The 12,350-nt window shown below is 44.6% G+C and overlaps 1 protein-coding gene across 1 annotated transcript in view; it reads left to right on the top strand.

The window, feature by feature from the left end:
• Positions 1-4,602: 4,602 nt before the first annotated feature.
• Positions 4,603-12,350, top strand: part of PRKD3 (protein kinase D3) — a 39,715-nt gene continuing 31,967 nt past the window's right edge. Inside the window, exons 1-2 of the mRNA XM_082756281.1 lie at positions 4,603-4,726; positions 6,169-7,194. Of these exons, the coding sequence (XP_082612407.1) occupies positions 6,904-7,194 (291 nt within the window). The 5' untranslated portion in view covers positions 4,603-4,726; positions 6,169-6,903. The remainder of the gene's footprint in view (positions 4,727-6,168; positions 7,195-12,350) is intronic.

Below are 12,350 nucleotides of genomic sequence, written 5' to 3' on the forward strand. Positions count from 1 at the left end.
TACTGTCTTCCCCCAGGGTACCATGGTCCCACTGAGGGCTACAATTCCTTCACAGAGTACAAGCATGGCAAGTGTAAAGTCGGTGTAAGACTGCATTGATCACACCTCCGTAGGAAACGCAGATAAAACGGTAAGTGCCAGACCAGATATGTAAAGGTATTGAAAAGGATGATTTTAAGCTTTTTTTCCCCTTCCCCCAGCCTGATAGTTCAAACAGTGTCATGCTTGCTGTTGGCTCTTTTGTAGGAACAGGTTGTTTGCTTTTTGTTTAAGTATTAGTGGAATTGGTCAAGGTCATTAACCTGGAAATTTAAGCACAAAAGCTAAGAAGAAATGGGGACAGTGCTCTGTGATTCTGCTTCCCAGTGAACTGAAATCTGCCCCGTTAGCTTTTCTAAAAGTAAACCAACTTGGTAATGTGTCAAGCACAGGTTGGCTCATGTGAGTGAGTTCTGGTGCCTGCCCAGGGAAACGGGAACATTAGAAACCCGGCAGGGGAATCAGTTAAGTTGAATCTGAATGCAGGGTGTGCTGGAGACCTTTTGGGGGATTTTTAGATGGAAACTGCTTTTGGCTTTGCAAAAGACAACATACACAAAATTAGAAATGGAAGCTGATACCTTGACTTTCAGTTTTGACTTTATTTTTTTAATCTCACTATAAAGATACAAATATATCTGGATTAAAATCAGTCTGTACCTGATATGAATGTGTTGTATGTGTTTTATTTTCACTGTAGATGAATGCTCTGTATCGAGACTGAAATGTCAAAGCTGATTAACATCTGTAATTGCCACAGAGAGCATAACAACACTGAAACACAGTTTTCTTCCCTTAATTGAACTTGCCATACTAAGATTCACTTCAGCAACGCAGTTTTGTCTGTTCTTAAATTGGTCCCTATCCAGCCAAACAACATACTGTGTTTAACTTCAGGATAGATTTTAGTCTGTATTACTTTCAAAATTTGGAAGGGAGACCTCCCTCCCTTCCCATTCATAACCTCCCCCAAGAGTTCTCTGTCTAATGATATGCAGAAGAACAAGGAGGCAAAAAACAGTAATAAATTGAAGCGAAGCATAAATCAGAGCAGTTCACAGCTGAAAAGGGAAATATGGAACTATTTAAAAAATAATACACCAAGTTAAAAAATGGAACCACAGGTGATGAACATTTTGTTTTCCAGTGATTTATAAAGGAAAAATGCATTGTTTAGTCCTACTCCATGCTACCAAATTGAAGAGACGTCAGCAAATCGCTCAGCGGTTAGCTGTTGTCTGTGTCTAGTCAGTTTACTAGCTTGAAAAGCAAATAGATGTAACAAGGTATCATTTAGAGGAAAAACAAGTAGGTTATTTGAAGAAAACCATATGTTATCTGTGAAAATGCAACCTGTGTGTTGCTTCAGCCCTGCGGCCCAGCTGCTGCAGCAGTGAGAGAAGTGCGTGGGGAACGGCACCGCCAAGGGCTGTGGGCTCCACACACCCATCTCCGCGAGCCGGTACAACTCCCGCACCTTCTGCCCCTCCAGAGACATTTTGGACATTTGGTTCTTGCAGCTAACAGGCCCACGGCAGGGAGAGGAGCAAGCGTGCTTTGTTGTGTGTTCAGCCTCGCTAACAGGAGGTGGTTTTGTGCCTGAGCTGTGGCTGGTTTCCCCACAGTGGCACGGCAGCGGGTGGGTTATGCAGGCTGGGATTTCCAGAGTCCGCAGCCTGGCTGATGCATGTTCAGAAACAAGTGGGTGGCTCCTAGAAGCCGTAGCAGAAGGACAGCAGGGCTGGGGTTCAGATGGAAGCACGCAAGCCTGGAGGTGCACCCCGTGCTCATGTGCATCCCATGGACCTGAACCACCGCTATTCATCGAAGTCAGCCCACCCGCTGCTGGTTTCTGTGAGTTTTGGAACAGGGCCTCTGTGAGGCTGTGAAAGCCCTGGGTTTGGCGCTTCAGACTTAAGAGCGCCTGTCTCCGTGGGTGTATTTGAGGCAATGTTTTAGTAAACTTGAGTGTGCGGGTGAGCCCTAAACACTTATTTAGGGAAATAACTTCATGTTTGTCTCATAATTGGTAGAGGAGGATGATGCGATTAGAGTGAGGCTACCCACCTGGTAGGCGTAAGGATTTGTGAGACCATTCTTTAAACTTGTGATGGGTACGTGAACTCCCAAAGGACAATTATATATAATTAATAATATAAATATATAGTTTTCAGTGGATTTATGCCAGGGTAAATTTGATTCCATGTGTTTTTAAGCCTGTACTAAACTTTCCACTGTTTTTTTGGAGGTAGATTTTAGGACAAAGTTCAGCTAAGGGCTCAAACCGAGACGATGAGGTAATTACACAGAGACATCCACATTGCAGGATTTTATCCAAACCAAACCTGAACTCCTAATTCTTGTTCAGTTCTCCTACAATGGGGGTGGGGAAAGGAGACCATGAACTGGGAAAAAAAAAAAAAAAAAAAAAAAAAGGATGGAAGAAAAAAAAGCCCTTCAACAGTTTGTTCAGATAGATATTAGTTCCTCTTTCTGCAAGCATTTCTTGCAGGTCGTGCAGATTCTGAATGGGCACATTCGCTAAGCAAGAGCAGTGTCAAAAGCAGTGAAAAATAACCTCAGCAGTATACGTTTATGGTATTTCTCAGACAAATGCACTAGTCAAGTCTCCTAGGACATTGCCTTCTTTGTAACCCAGTCAGATGATATGCAAATGTTCCAAACACCAGGCTGGTGAACAGAAACGAATACATTAAGTTTCCATTTACAGACACAGAGCATCCAAATGCTATAGGCAGTGATTTCAAACTGGGAAAAAAATGGATGGGCTTTTAGGGTTATAAAACAGTCATTCCAAATGTGGCTTTTCCATATGGCAGGTAGTGGTGTGTCTGGAATGAAAAGCAGGGTTTCTAACAGCAAGGAACAGCAGAAGCTATGCGTATTTCCTGCTATCATGTAAGAGGTAGCACTTTGTGAAGTGCAGCTGGCTTCAGTAGGGAAAGCTCTGAGCAGTGAAAACAAGCTCACCATCTGAAGGAGGGATGGGGGCTCTGAAACGGATGCAGAACATTGATGAAACCCACAGGAAATCGCTGATTATGAGAGTCACAACAATTACAAAACGGGGCGCTTACACTGTCCGTTGGCAGTCGGGGCTGATGCTGTCATAACGCTGTGCTGCGTGGTCACAGACCCAGCTGGGCACGTACACAGCTGCTTGTGCTTCTCTGTAGTTAGGTGCTGAAATGCAGAGCTGCTTTCGGGTGTGTTTTTTTTTTTTTTTTTTTTTTTACCCAGAGCCCTGTAAGAACAGAACATTTTGGGATGCTTCAGGAGCATTCATTAGTATAAAGTACCAGTGCGCCAATGCTTATAGCTGTTATGTTTTGGCTGATGCTTTTCTCTGTTCTAGAATAAATCGATTTTAACTAATCCGTCTTCTGTTCTAATTTATGAAAAAGCAGCTCTGCTGGCTTAGAGCAGCAAATTAAATGGCACCAACCCTAGTGGATGATATAAAGCTGAGCTTCTCTACAAAGAAGTATAATCGTTGCCCAGTGTCTGTGGTAATACCTAACATCCATCTGGTATTGCCTGCAGTTGGCTATTTTTAGGGCTGTTACTTCGATTGTGAGAAGCCTGCTGCACTTTAGAAGCTCTAGAGTATGACTCCTTGCTGTGCTAAACATCAGAAATCATGTTTATGGAGGCAAGCTCTGTGTTTATAGTGTTGGTGTGTGGGAGTCCCACTTCAGGAGGAAAAAGGAAACGAAGATCGCTCAGTTATCTTGTGCAGAGCTTTGGCAAGAACATCCTCTATTCATGGAATAGCCTTCATTAAAAAAGTCCCAGGGTGCTTTTTAGCATTCAAAAACCAGTTAAAAGCAGAATCAGCTATTAACTGCTGCACTTTGGGTTTAAAGTAGTTCCAGATTTCAACAAGAAGCTGCAGGCTAATTATTTATCAAACAAGCTGTCTCCAGCGAGAACACAGCCGTCCTTATAGACCCTATCAGCTGGGGCTGATGCAAACGAGGCTGAAACAAGCGGAAAGCCTCCACCGAGCCCCAGCGGGTTTCAGGCCAGGCCCCGTGAGCGCCAGACGAAGGCAACGCGCTGCGGGCCCACAGCCAGCACCCTCCGGGTTTCTAGCCACGGTGCCCCCCGTCTGCCTGCTGGGGGCCCGGCCAGGCGTCCCCACCTCAGCGGCTCCCCGGGGCGGTGGGGACGGGCTGGATGCCCGACCGAGGCGGGGGGAGGCAGCCCTGGGGCCGGGGGCGAGGCCGGGCGTCTCCCGGGCAGGGCCGAGGTGAGCCCCGAGGGGCCCCCTGAGGGGAGCCGGCGGCGGCGCTGCGCAGCGCCCCCCCCCCCCGCCGCCGCCCCGTTAGCGGTTACGGGGCAGCCGCCGCCACAGTGCGAGGAAAGTAACGGAAACTCTTGCGGGGCCGCGCGCGCATGCGCCGCGCGCCCGCCCGGCGAGGGGCGCGCCGGGGCTCGTAGTTCGCCTCCCCGCCCGGCCCCGCGGCTGAGAGGGGCGGCGGGACTACGGCTCCCGGCAGCCCCCGCGCCCACAGCCGCGTCCCCCCTCACCCCACCCCTCCCCTCCCACCCCCCGGGCGGCTCCTGGCGTGTGCGGGGCGAGCCGCGGGGCCGTGCGGCGGGTGAGATGCGCGCGAGGCAGCGGCGGCCCCGGGGGCAGCCGGCGGCGGGCGGGGCCGCGCAGGTGAGGGCGGGGGGCGCGCGGCGCGGCCGTTAGGGCCGTTAGGGCCGTTAGGGGGGCAGCGGCGGCGCCGGGCAGCCGGGGAGCCGGGCCGGGAAGGGCGGCGGCGGCGGAAAGGTCCCGGCGCGGGGGGGGCGCCGCCCTGCCGCGGGGAAACGGCGGAGGGCAGGGGGGCAGCGGGCGGCTGGTGGCAGGGCCGGGGGCGCGGCGGCGCTGAGGGGAGGGCTCGGGGGCTGCCCCCGCGCTTCCTGGTGGCGCCTGGCCTGCGGCTGCTCCGCGCCGCTGCCGCCTGCGGGGTGTCCGCAGGTGCCGGGGCCGGCCCCGCAGAGCCCCGCGTGCTGCCGGGCGCTGCCCCCCGGGCGCCGCCGGTGCCCGAGGTCCGGGAGGTGGCCCTTTGGTGTCTCCTCGGGAGCCCCTGCTAGCAGTTTCTGTCAGAACTGACATGGTAGGCAACCTATTTCGACTCGGCTTTGTAGAAATAAATGAGGGCAGGGAATAGTTTAAAAGAAATTACGTGGCTTAGCCGTGAAGGGCAGGCATAAATAATGGGATGCTTTGATGTGTTTGAACTGTTGGTCCTATCACTGAAAATCAAAGCATTGCCGAAGTTACAAAGTGCAAGTCTGACTTCCTTCATTCCATGCTGCCAGAGGGGACTGGGGTCCGGATAAAGCTGCTTGGTACCGTTTGGAAACTCCGTAGTTGGAGTGGGCAGTGTGCGTGAGCATTTGTCTTTCCTTCCAAATGCTTCAAATACGGCTTCAGCGCAGCAGCTTGTAGCAAGTAGTTGGAATCTCTGCTTGTGAAACTCAAAAAAAAAATAAAAATCTGGAATCCAGTCATGAAATGATTTGTTTTAAAAGGTTGTGGCAGGTTTTCTTTTTTATTAAAAGTGTAAACACTAAAGGATTTTTTTCAAAGGAACCGATGCTCTATTGTATGCTATTTTCCTCCAGTTAAGAGTTTGTGCAGGATGTTTTTAAGTTGCTTTGAATTAAAGTGTTAAAATGTATCCTGAGTACATTCTACATAGAGGGTTTTTTTCTTGGCATTATGTTTTTTGGAAGGTTCAGTGTATTTAATAAAATTCCTTCTCTACCCGCCAGCTCTTCAGCATACACCTGCAGAGCAGACCTATGGTCTATTCTCCCCCCTTTGTTTTACATATTTATTTTTTTTTTTGCTGTTATCAACTGAAGAGCTTTGCTCTGCTAAATTACTGATAATTAAAAGTTGTGTTCATGTATCGGTCAGCATTAGGTCTGATTTGCATATTGTACAGTAGGAGAACAGTTACATTCAAGTTATGCTTACAAAATGTTACAAATTTACCCCATATTTGAGCGCAAGGAATTGGTTATCCTGCGGCTTCGGAGGACCGCTTATGGCCTTGCTGTGCAACTCCTTGCATTTCACGTGAAATAACTGTACCTCTTTCCCTACAGGCAGAGTACAACGTTTCAAAATGCTGGAGGTTGTCTGGGTGAACCTAGAGATTACATTTAATGCGATTGCGTCTTCAGAAATTCTGCTCCTGTGTTTCATGAGCTAAACTATTTCACAAGGATGAAATCAGATACCTTTGAGGATCTCCAAGTTAACAACGTCCTGTGAATTCAGAGATTTTCTGAAGGAGGAGTAGATTTCATCATATACGTGGACTTCGTTTGTTGCCCGAGGATACAGTTTTCCCTTTTTTCATTCTGAAAAGCTGTCTACATGAAGATGAGGTTGCATCCAAGATACAGTCTGGGGAATTAGGTGAAAAAGGACACTGTTAATGAGTTTACCAACATTTTTTTCCATTGGTGTTTCCAGATTTTTTTTGGTTGTTGTTTTTAATACAGAAATGAAGGACAAGTATAAAACAGCAGAGCTGATGTATTTGTCTGAGGCCTTTGTGTAAGCCTCTCTTGTCTGGACCTGGTGCTAAAGGAAGAGCAGTCTGCTCTTGATCAGCTGATTGTGACTGTGGAACAGAACCTTTAATTTAAAGTAACTTTCTCTGGCTTGCACAGGATGAAAGGGAAAATTAACATGTTTTACCGGTCAGGGGCATTTTACTGAACTATGAAAGGGAAAGTTAGGTTTTCCTAACTTCTAATTTAAAACCAAGAACTGACAACATTTTTCTTAGAATTTGACTACTAGGCAGATCTCGACAGTTTAAAGCAAGTCAGATGTCAGCAAACGACTCTTCTCCCCCATCCTTACAGAAGTTTTCCCCACCCACGTGTCATGCTGCTGCACAACAAACTCCAACGTTGTCTTCAAGTCCCCAGTCGGGGCTCTCCAGTCGGCTCTCCAATGGCAGTTTCAGCACGCAGAGCCTCACAAACTCCAGGGGCTCTGTGCACGGGGTCTCATTCCTTCTGCAGATCGGTCTCACTCGAGAGACTGTCACCATTGAAGCTCAGGACCTGTCCCTCTCTGCTGTTAAAGACCTCGTGTGCTCTATAGTTTACCAGAAGGTACAGTATAACAGCACCGTGTTCTGCTGTTGGCAGTGATTGTTTTCTAACAAACTGCTAGGAATATCAAGGTGGAATTGGAATGTGCCGAGAAGTTTGGTACAGGGGCAGAGATCCATGGCAGATGGTTGCAGTTACACACAAATTTAGCTGACTCCCGAGGCAGAAGCTTTTGCTTTAGAAGGAATAAACCCTCCTGTTACTTCCTTGCTTTTGAAATCTAATAAGGGAAGGTGTAGAAGTCAACTTCTTGCAGGGATTAGTTTTCACAATATGGCAAGTGTTTTTTCCTTTCCATAATTGTCACCGGTGTCCTGGGTTTTTACTTGCTTCAGTTTGTGCTTGCTGCTGCTAATGGATAGTCTTGGTACAGTATAGCCAGCTGTAACCTAAGGACCAGTTGTAGCTACAGAAGTACACCGCAAGCCTGTGGACTTGCATGATGCTAGCTTTTACTTTTGTTTTTAGTTAATAATTAAAAAAAAAAAAAACACTAAGCAGCTAATGTTGTATGATTTTTTCCATATATGGAGCACATACTCTGCTCTTTAATGAGAGGACTATTATCAGTGTCATTTCTTTGTTCTAAGACAGTTGACCAAAACATAAAAACATCTTAGGGTACTTCTAAGATGTATCTTGATTAGGCTGTTGCATCGTTCTGACTCTCTGGGGAGGAAATGCCATCTCTCTTGTTTTTATATCCAAGTTTTATCCGTGTGTTTACGTTAGGTAGGGTAGGTACTACTACCCAGCCTGAAGAGTGGTTAACAGTGTTTAGTGTAAATAAGAAGTAATTACTCTTTTCCCTCAAGGAAGTCAAAGGTAGATAATTTTGTAGGGAATTGCTTTCCTCATGTCTTTCATTGTAGTGGCTGGTATTTTTGGTTAATTAGTTTTATTAGATGGTTCTTTTTCACTTAATAGCTCGAGAGAAAGTAAATGCAAATGTTACATAAACTCTCCTTTGCATATGCTGGCATATCTTTTCCCTCATCTCACAACTTACTGCATCTTCCATATGTTTACAAATTAGTTGGCAAGCAAGTTGATTTCATAATAGCTTTATGGGCTACCACAATGTACTTCAGCGTGTTAGTTCCTTTCTAAACAGACAAATTATTTGGGTCAACCTTTTTTTTTTTTTTTTTCATACAGTGTGTCTTAGGTGTACTTTTTTGCAGCCATTTTAGGGGCCGCTTTTTCTTTCTGTATCAACTCCTTCTCTTTGCATCTGCATATTTCCTGTCTTCTGTCTTGAAGAAAGATGAAAACAAATATATTCATACTTACTGCTGTTTTCCCTCTCTGTTCTCTAAGCAGACAGCTAAAAGTTTAGTTCAGGTTCTTGTTATAGCTTAAGAAACTTCCTACACACTGAGCCTAATCTACTGCAAAAGGATTTCAGGATCACAGTTTACCTCTTTCCATCTGGCTTTGATTCAGTGCACATTCTCCTGCAGCTGATGCTACCAAAAAATGACTGTTCAATGAGCGTATGCTTGCAGGCAGCAAACTGATCAAGAAACGCGTGTGGGGTAACAACTTTATGTGCGGCTGGCTCATCTTTCAAGAGGAGTTTTGCAGCCGGTGCACAAGTGGCAATATCCTCCCTCTATTGGATAGTAATGTGCCCTGCCTGGATTTTGTTCTTTGATCCGGTGACAGTTGCAAGCATATAAAATAAATGAATATTAATATATAAGTATTTATGTAAGAAGTTGTAAACCATGTTCTTCTGTGTACTGCCATGCATATGGCTGCCTGTTTTCTCCAGTTGCAAGCTTGAAGCTATTGGGCATGCCTTTGGGATTTGGTGATGTTAAAGCTTCCCTTTTCTCTGGCATTCTGTGGCTGGCTCAGATTGTCTTCTCTTGACCAGTTCCTGGTTGTCAGCTTTAGGAAGCTGTAGGGTTTGTTCTTGTTAGCAGTATCTATATATTGTTGCACGTCTTTAATGGAAAAGGAGGTATATTTTTTTATACTTGGAATTGTTCATAGCTTGTCTTTTTATTTGAATGCTATCTTAACTCTACTAGAATGAAGTGGAATTTTTCTTACTTATTTCTAATAGTGCTTTCAAATCATATTTCAGACTTGTATTTCTCTATATGCCTTGAACAAAAAATGTTTGAGGGAGATGTGACCACCCTCGGTTGCTTGGGAGCTTGAAGTACCTTCCTGGCTCTGTTTGAGGCTACAACTATGATATCAAACATGTTGGTTAGGACTTGCAGCTGATCTCTGAGGGGGCTGGATTTTGACCTTTGTAAAAGTAATTGCAGCATCCTCAGAAGTCTTTAGAAAAATGACTTACGCCTTTTTTTTTTTTTTTTTTCCCAGGGGAAATTAATCAACTGGGGAAAAAAAATCTTGCAAAAGCCTGTCTTGGGGAGCAGCTGAGTTAGGAAATAAGTACTGTGTCTACCTAATGCCTTTTCCTAGCATTTAGTGTCAGTCTTTCTGTAGTACTGATGATCAGTAGTGCTTCCTGTTTCAGATGCTGCTCAGTGCAGCTTGTTCAGGTTTTGCAGAAGGGTATTTAAAAGTAGCATCAGCAGAACTGAAACTAAAGAAGCAGCAGACACATATGCAGGGAGAGGGAGATGGGTAATGCAAACGTTTGATGTGTCTCTCAATTTTGTTAAAAATGTTCTAAACATCAGGAGAGGAACAAGAAAAGATTTTTTTCAAGTTTAAAGTGAAATTTGGGGAGTGCTGTGTGAATGGTATTGAGTATTAGAATGCTTGAAGGAAGTCTTCAGGGAAACAAGTCAACTGTAAACTTGGTAGGGATGCTTGTGAAGATTCTTCATTCTAGTCTTGATCTCTCTTCTCTGTTCATTCCTTACCTAGATTGCTGCCCGTTGAAGCACCAGGCATACAGTTCTCAGGGAAAGTCTGCAAAGGAAGCAAAGCAAGAACAGATGGGAAGAGAGAGAGTGTGTTTAGAAGCAGACAAATGTGTCTTTAGCATAAGTTGTAGATGGACAGTGTATGTTGTGCACAGTGATCAGATATTAGAGAGACAAGTTCTTAATCTTGTCTTTACATGTTGTTTCTTTGTTCTAGACAAGTAGAACGTGGGCCTTACTAGTTTAAGACGAGAAAAACCACAACATGTGGTGATGCCCTGCTGTCCGCAAACAGAATTATGTAGGACAGCATATGGTGCTAAAAGTGCTTTATTCTAGCTCATTTATTTTGTCCTGCTTGAAGTAATAGCTACAAATGAAAGACATTTGATTGTTCTGTGCTGTTACTTGTACAGCATCAGTATCTGCAGGATATCTTGTGACCTTTTTCCTAAACTTGTACATCTTTACTTTCATGACTCTGAAACTTCCCTTTTTCACTTTTCTTTCCGTGTTGTTTTTTCATCATCTTTCTCTCTATATGCTGAGTCTTTAAGGTGTCATTGTTTACCTTAAATTTCTTCTCTCAACAATATTTATGCTTTCTTACTGATGTTAATTTCTCGATTGTTTCTTGCTTTATGTTGCTTCAACTTGCCAGAATTCCAGCCTTAATCTGTTAATAGCTATTTAGGCAGGTGCCTAATGTGTACTCATATTTATTTGTTCAGCCTCTGTAAGGTGTTGAGAATGCAGTCGCTGCAAGTGTAGTTGTGTTCAAAAGGAGTTAAATTTTGCGTATTACACCTTCTTGTGACTCTTTCTACTGTTTCTGTAGTTTTAGACTCTAATTGCTTTTCTAAATGTCATAGCTCTGGTACACAGTGTTCCCTGGTCAATAGTTTGAATGATCTGTATTGAATATGATCCTGGCAGTATGTTTGTACTTTTTTGATAGCTCTGCCTATCATTTTAATTAGAGTGGTTGGGATTTAGTTTTTGATAGCTGGAATATAACTGAAGTCCTTGGGTTCTTCAGAAAACGAGCCAGTTTTCTGTGAAGATGAAGTACATTTGAAGGAGGCAAGCAAAAACTGGGGAGATGTGTCCAAATGTTTTGCTTTGATAATGAAATAAGCCTGACAGGAAAAACACAAATAATGCTGTAGACTCTTCTAAACAAGTGATGATTAATTGTATACTTATATTATTGATACACCTAAGAACTTTGGTTTTAATGGGACAGTAGTTTGGATAGGTAGCTCTTCTTTAATGGCTGCTGAAGAGGGGAAAAAAAAGAGTGTTCATTTTAAAATGCTTAAAATTATGTTGTGAAGAGACCAAAACATGTGGTATGAGTATGAGCTGTTTTCTGAAGGTTTGGACACTGTCGTAGTAATGGGGAGCTATCTAACCTGTTTGTGGCAGAGGCGTTGACTTGGAGCTGGAGATGATTTCTAAACTGCTAACAGATGTTATGTTTAATAAAATACTGAGAAGTAGAAGCATCCTGTTACAAGGATCATATTACAGTTGATCTGTATTACTACAAGAGTTGCAGAGATCCATTTTTTAATAATTTGGTGTAATAGGTATCAGTACTTGAACCTTTCCCCCCCACCCCCCCAGGTTAAGCTTGTATTCTTAGTTCATGGTGCTTATTTTTGAATGGGTCTAAAATTAATGCAGATCTTGCTTCATGATCAGGCTGTGCTTGAATGTTTTTTTCCCTGTTGGTTTGCCTTCTTGACTTGCCATCTGCTTTCTCCGTACAAGCTAAACAAGTCAGCAGTGTAATAGAGGTGGGGCACGAGAAGCCACCAGGCCTTCAGGAAAATGGGAGCTGGGGGAGTATGGGGGCACAGAGACGGTATGTGCAGGGCAGGTGAGCATCTGCAGTGTGGTAATAGGTTTGTGTGCTGCAAAACCTAGCCAAGCAGTAGTCCAAGTGTGTCTGTGCTGAGGCGTCTAGCGAGGGAAAGATCTCCTCCAATGTGGTTGGAGCCCAGTTCTCTGTGTGACAATGTGATTTGGCACATGACTTGAAAGAGTGGGAGCAGATAGCTGCGTAGGGATGCAGGAGAAGAGATGGGAGTGATTGCAGTGAAGGAGGAGGCTTTCCAAGGTAATGGGTGTTTTTGCACCATTAGACTTTGGGATTAACTTCCAGCAGTTTGAAGCATTTGTTTTGAGTTATGACGGGTCATGAGATATTGGACCTTGAAACAATATCCGCCTACACTTTTCCCTAGTGTGAATTTTTGGCGACTGGTCCAGAACTTTGTAAAGTAAGTCCTGGAA

This window comes from Aythya marila (genome assembly GCF_965140915.1).
Source record: "Aythya marila genome assembly, chromosome: 3".
NCBI lineage: Eukaryota > Metazoa > Chordata > Aves > Anseriformes > Anatidae > Aythya > Aythya marila.